Here is a 6,285-nt window from a genome sequence, read left to right as displayed (position 1 = left end):
AGCCCCATTAACATAACACTGATTTTTAGTTTTTTTCTCACCCAGTCCATCACCACAGAGGGCTTTACGTTACACATCACGGACAAAGCTCCACAACACAGATACCTAATCCAGTTCAGATTCAGCTTATTTTCCTTCGGCGGGTCCCGTCGGACTCCGGCGGCCGACCGGGCTTTGGCCTCCCAATACCACAGAAGAAGAAGCGCGCCGCCGAAAGTCCCGCCGCGCTCCTCTCGTCCACGAGGGCGCGGTTTTCGTGCGGCTCTGCTTTGAAGCTCGTATTACTGGCCGAGGGGGGGGGGGGGGGGGGGGGAGGAGGGGGTCCAGTGTATGTAAAAAAAAAAAAAAACACCTGAATACTCGAAATCCACCAAATCACGCACACGCACACACAGACGTCGTCACCGCACCACTCTGAACTCCACAGTCACGGCAATACTGTCCGCCGTCCGGTCGCCGAGACCCACCCGCCTAAACTCCCCCAAAGTCCAACGTCCAGCCCGCTACTTGCAGCAGGAATGGCAACTGAAAAAAAGTGAGTGAAATCTGTACATTTTATTTTTTAAACTCATCTCCGAAACGTTTTCTTTTTTAAGTGCAAAGTCTTGTCACGCGTTGTGGCTTTCTTAATTCTTTTACCTTATTATCAACAAACGTACGTGTTTCTCTCGACTGCTTGGTCCACGGCAATGTTCAGTTCAGTCAAAGTAAAAGGGGGGGGGGGGGGTGGGGGGGAAGAAAAAGAAGTCCGTGTTGGAAAAGCCGGGCCGTCCTCTTCTCGTCCGGGGCGCCTCCTACCTGCCAAAGATGCCCTCGTACTCGAGCAGTATGAGCTCCACGATCTGGTTCTGGTACACCATGTGGACCGCGATGTTGCCCGTCTCGGTCTCGGGCCGCAGCAGGGTGGGCCCGAACACGATGGCCACGCTCTGGGTGGTCATGCGGTTGGCCTCGCCGTGGTCGATCACCCTGGGGTGGGGGAAGAGAGAGAGACGCTCAACATGAGGGGATTTCAACAGGTAATGTGTCATAAACGGCTCTGAGTGTTTTGTTGTTTTGGTTTCCATCTACCTTCAGGGTTTTCATCTAGAGGAAAAAGCATTACAAGGAATTCCTACGGTCTTTACACGCAACATCTTGAGGGCTCGAGCTCGCTCAGCCTCTCAACGTACACACACACACCGCAACAATATTGAACGCTCCGGGCAAAAACGTAATAGCATTTTTAAATAGAATCTACATCCTGGCATGCAGATGCACAAAACAATAACGTATTCATGGGGGGAAGAGAAAAAAAAAAAAAAGACGATTAAATCCGCCCGCTGATATACGCAGACCTCCATACATTGAATGTCACGCTATAAATTTCCCGAAGAAACACCACTTCATAGGTATTGAATTACCGCAAACACAGTGCCATATAAATGCAAATTGGAAAACCTAGGCAAATGTCATCGGGAACGTATGATATTGCCCCCGGCTCCGGCGGGCTAAGAATACACCTTAAACCCAGCCGTGGTTCCGCCGGGCCCAGAGGCTGATCAATCTGACGACAGGTGAAGCAGGGGGGCGGAGGGGGGCGAGTCAAACAGAAGTTGGTAAAAGAAATATATTGTACAGCCGATAAACAGCGAAGACAACAGCGGATATAAAAAAGGATTCAGTGTTGTTGTATCGAATCGAATTACAATGACTTTTATGAGCCGAGTACATTTCATGGAGCCATGAAGCTCGTTTAAAACTCATTGTACATCTTAAACAATACATGGGTGTCAATCTGATTAGACTATTCCCCCCAGTTCGGATTACACTACCCCCCCCTCCCATCTTTCCCCGGTGTGGACCCGCTTCTTACCTGCGCAGGTGCTTGAAGAGGACTTGCATTGTGTCGTGGTTGGGTTTTGGCAACTGCTTGATTAAGTCTTTTATCGAGTTCACCCGCTGCTTGTAGTCGGAGGATTCTGTAGCAGAGAAACAGGCAAACCCTTCAAATGAATGCAAATGCGCGGAGCGCCATCTTGTGGGCGCCTCGGCAACAACAAGCATGCTTCAAGAGTCGCTCTCAAGGTGTGTGAACAGTTAAAGGTTTTAGATAATCATGATATCAGTCCGTATAACCCAGTGCCCAAAATTAACTTTTTGGCTCACCTGCCAAGGGCTTTTAACCCAAAAGAATTTACCTGATGAATATATATTTTTCATAGAAACATGTCACCCTAATTCTTTTCAATGCTGTTTTGTGTATAGAATCAGGTACTGTGTGAATCATTCAGTAAAGACACAGGGTCAGATTTAGATTAAACCCTAACCCTTCCATAAGAGAATTTGTTCAACTTGGGGATTCACAAATCTGGGTATTTCCTAACTTGGAACCAGTTCCAAAGCGGAACCAGGTAACGGATCCAAGCTTAGCGGCAGGCGATCCTTATTGATTTATCCACCCAACACACATTTTTACCGGCATTTCTCACTTGCCGGATGTTAATTTCTGACCCTGTGTATTCCATATATGACATGCCATATACTTGCATACTGGTCCTAGCTACTCACTAATGGCGTCGACAAAGTCGTTGAAGGATCCGTATGTGAAGAGCGGCTCAGGAAGCTCCCTGAAGAACATCTTGAGAGCCCCGGTGGTTACGTGGATGTCCTCCCACTTGCTGTCATCCAAATCCACCTTCTCATCTGATGCGGGGAGGGAAAGAAGCAGGGAGATGGAGAAAGAGACAATGAGGAAGAGAAGAGGGGATGTAAATCAAGTGTGAACTACAACAAAACCCCCGTGAAGCGGCGTGGCCGGGGGAGCCGTGTGTACGGATCGGAGCGTGTTGACAGCTCGGCATATGCCCCGCCGCTGTGAACGGTGTGACGGCATAGAGGAGGGTGTGTTTGTTTAGCATGTCGGTGGACAGCTGACAGGAGCGGAGCGGAGGGAGACCGGAGCCCTACCGTGATTCACAGCAAAGCGCAGCTTCTGTATCACCGCCAGGTTCCCGCTCACTCTGTACAAGCCGTCGATACTGAGACCTGCAGGAGAGGAGAGGAGAGGAGAGGAGAGGAGAGGAGAGGAGAGGAGAGGAGAGGAGGCACGTGAGAAAGCAGTGCGAGTGAGGGAATGAGAAAAGGAGGAAGGGGAGTACGGACTAAAAGCCTCGTTTTTAGTTTCTCTATATGTATTATTAGAAAGGTGTTTTCTCAGGGATTTTTTCCTCAGAATTTCAAGGTTTTTTTTGGAATGTGCACTGATGTTATGAACTGATGTGAACCTAGTTTACATGAAAATTGAGCTGAATGGACAGGCATCCTATTTAAGACATAAGTGGAACTCTTAATTACAGGCACTGATGAAGGTCGGAAGGCTGAAAATGCGTTTTCCCTTACAAATGCAGTTAAATATCATAAAAATATCCTCGCCGACAAGGTTTTTTGGCCACACAGTTTTCATTCATTTTGAATGGGATATTACCATTTCCCTGATTTCTTGTGCCTATGATCACATCCCTGATCATTTGCATAGGCAACTATTTAGACTGCGTTTTGCAAAGACTAAGCGGGATAAGAGATGAGATGGGAACTGAGATACAGTGAGACGGGTGCTGCTCATACCTGTGTTCTCTACATGGTCGATACACATCTTGACGAAGTTGGGCACGGATGTGTTCTCCCGCTGGCACAGACTGGTCAGACTGCAGCCGAACACCTGATCTGAGATATGACAAACACACAGGTACATTCATCTCTAAGCTTAGTCAAAACGTCCAAAAAATAAAGCCATTTCAACCTCTAGGTGGCAATACAGAGCCAGGATTTTCACGCAAAATCCAGAAAACAAACATTGTGACCAGGAGATTGTGACCAGGATGTGTGTGTTTCATTATATGATTGCCATGGACATTGATTAACAGCTGTAAAAAGTGAGTTTAGGGTGTCCTATCCCTTTAATGTCTCTACTACAGCCTGGCAGACAGAGGCTACGTACCTTTGATGTAGCCCTTGTCTCGGACAGCCTGGTAGGTGGGTCGGCGCGTGAGGAACTTCTTCAGCTTCACCCTGGTTTTCTTCTGGTCTGACGAGTCCATACTCACAGAGGTCTTCATCACTGAGGAGAGCAGGCAGCATGTGAGTGCAACTAATAATGGACAAGTTTATGCTGCAGGTTGAAATAGCAGTGTACTGGACATGAGGGACTGTTGGTCTTCCTTGAGTTCTCATCCCGTCTCACCTCTGTTCTTCTTGGAGTCCCGGTGGTCTTTCTCCTTGTCCTGCTTCTCAGCCCCTGGGGACTCGGGCATGTCCTCCTCGATGGCCTCGTCTGACTCCCAGGCCTGGACACAAGGAGACAGACAGACATACTGTTAGATCAAGTCAGCTTTAGGTCCGCTTGGAACAGCTGTACACCAAGCATGTTTGGAGCGGTTTATTTGACCTCAGGAGTGTTTTCTCTTACGAATTCTAATAGAAATCAACATGAACGTCCACTCACATGCGTGCTGATGGTCTCTGTCAGGGCCCGATACCAGTCGTTGATGACGCTGTCTATCTCCGACTGGATCAACAGCTCCGTCCCCTGACGGGTCTTCAGCTGGGGGAGGAGGAGGTCAAAGGTCAGAATGATCTAGTATTTTCTGAGGCTTTTAGATATCAAAACGACCACTTTAAAATCCCTAAACATGTCACAAGCAAAGTTGTGCTGTACCTCGATGACGTGTTTCTTGCTGGACTTGTCCTTGGAGGCCCACTCCACCGACCCGCCTCGCAGATCAACAGTGAACTCGGGCTTCGACTGGTTACTGCCGAACTTCTGAAATCAACAGCCAGGAAGTGGAATCAGAGTCGGTTTTCCAACACGAGGAAGAGATGAGAGGAGAGCGCTGTTATTTCAGGTGGCGTTTTCAGTAAAGAGGAGGGTGTGTTCAAGTTAACAACAAGAGATCATATGAAGAGTTTAACTCCAAAATGATATATATCATTTGTGGATAAAAACTGTTGCCTGATGTCTTTTGCTCAATATTTTAAACCACAGATACTTAATGCTTTAAAATGTTAAATAAAGGGCTCAAGATAACAACAATAATGTTCAATAATGAATTTTACTTTCATCCTAGCATTTTGTTTTGAGTAGGTGTCACATTTTACACTCATTTTGGAACTCTTCATATTTACACACATACACACACCTGTGTTAAACCTTTAGTATTGTGTTACAAGGGAGGCAAAAACACTGTTAATTCTTGTTGTTATTGGTGTAATGAGCATATCAATAAACAAATGCTTGCTCCAGGCAATATCTCCCTTCTTGCTTATTCTTTCAGGGTTCCCACACTAACTTGGAATCAAATTCAAGGACATTTCAATGACTTTCAAGGTCTTGTTTGGTGAAATTCAAGGATTCAAAATAGGCATGTTTTGGGGTAAGACATGACGTTGGTCAACTTTAGGCACACAGAGGCCTTATTTCTTACTCATGATCTTGTCAAGAAATCCTGGTGAAATCATTCATTTTAAAACTGTTGCTGTATCAACACAAACATCCATCACAGGGTTTTCCTCAGGATGTGAAGTGTGGATCCTAGGAGCTGAGGCAAATTGAAGAATTTGGATGCTATAGTTTAATAAAATAAATAATTCAGGGCCACATTCATTTTCAGAGACTTTCAAGGCCTTATTTTACTTTTCTCAAATTCATAAACTTCCAAGGATTTTCAAAGCCCGTGGGAACCCTGTTCTTTGTACACTTCCCTCTTTCCGGCAAACAAAAGTTAGTCATACTTTCATCAGGATCAGCTGAAGGCCCCCCCCACCCCTCCACCCACCCACAGTCTCCCCGTTAGGTGAGGCAGTAGTGAGGGAACAGGGCTGCGTGAGATGAAAGACAGTCAGGGGGAAGCAACACATGCAGAGAGAGGGGACATACAGCGGCAGCCTGGACAGGCCTACAGTTCACATAGGAGACAGCGGGGCGGGGCTTGACCGAGCGCTTCCAGTTGCTAAGCAGCGTGAGGAGCAACTCTGGGATGGAGCCGCTACGGTAGTACGACTTCAGGAAGAAAGGGAGGAGAGGAGAGGAGAGGAGAGGAGCGGAGAGGAGAGGAGAGGAGTGTAGGATAGAGTATTTGAGAGGAGAGGGGAAAAAGCAATAAAGAAAGGATGACGAATTTCACAGAAAACAGCTAAAAGGACAGGTGACTATGCAGAAATAAGGAGGGAAGACAGAGAAATAACACAGGAATGGAATGATCAAAAGCTCAGAAACTTGGGGCAAACAGGAGGGCGGCCTCCAGGGGG

The 6,285-nt window shown here is 47.0% G+C and overlaps 1 protein-coding gene across 1 annotated transcript in view; it reads right to left on the bottom strand.

The window, feature by feature from the left end:
* Positions 1-355: 355 nt before the first annotated feature.
* Positions 356-6,285, bottom strand: part of LOC139914256 (rho GTPase-activating protein 12) — a 47,168-nt gene continuing 41,238 nt past the window's right edge. The window contains exons 10-19 of the mRNA XM_078291546.1: positions 5,915-6,037; positions 4,697-4,801; positions 4,484-4,582; positions 4,223-4,325; positions 3,980-4,099; positions 3,607-3,705; positions 2,950-3,027; positions 2,551-2,685; positions 1,856-1,961; positions 356-969 (exon numbers count right to left, since the gene is read on the bottom strand). Coding sequence (XP_078147672.1) covers positions 795-969; positions 1,856-1,961; positions 2,551-2,685; positions 2,950-3,027; positions 3,607-3,705; positions 3,980-4,099; positions 4,223-4,325; positions 4,484-4,582; positions 4,697-4,801; positions 5,915-6,037 — 1,143 coding nt within the window. The 3' untranslated portion in view covers positions 356-794. The remainder of the gene's footprint in view (positions 970-1,855; positions 1,962-2,550; positions 2,686-2,949; positions 3,028-3,606; positions 3,706-3,979; positions 4,100-4,222; positions 4,326-4,483; positions 4,583-4,696; positions 4,802-5,914; positions 6,038-6,285) is intronic.

The sequence above is a fragment of the Centroberyx gerrardi genome, chromosome 22 (assembly GCF_048128805.1).
Source record: "Centroberyx gerrardi isolate f3 chromosome 22, fCenGer3.hap1.cur.20231027, whole genome shotgun sequence".
Classification (NCBI taxonomy): domain Eukaryota; kingdom Metazoa; phylum Chordata; class Actinopteri; order Beryciformes; family Berycidae; genus Centroberyx; species Centroberyx gerrardi.
Note: the sequence above shows the minus strand (reverse complement) of the source record. Positions and strands in the feature narration are given on the sequence as shown.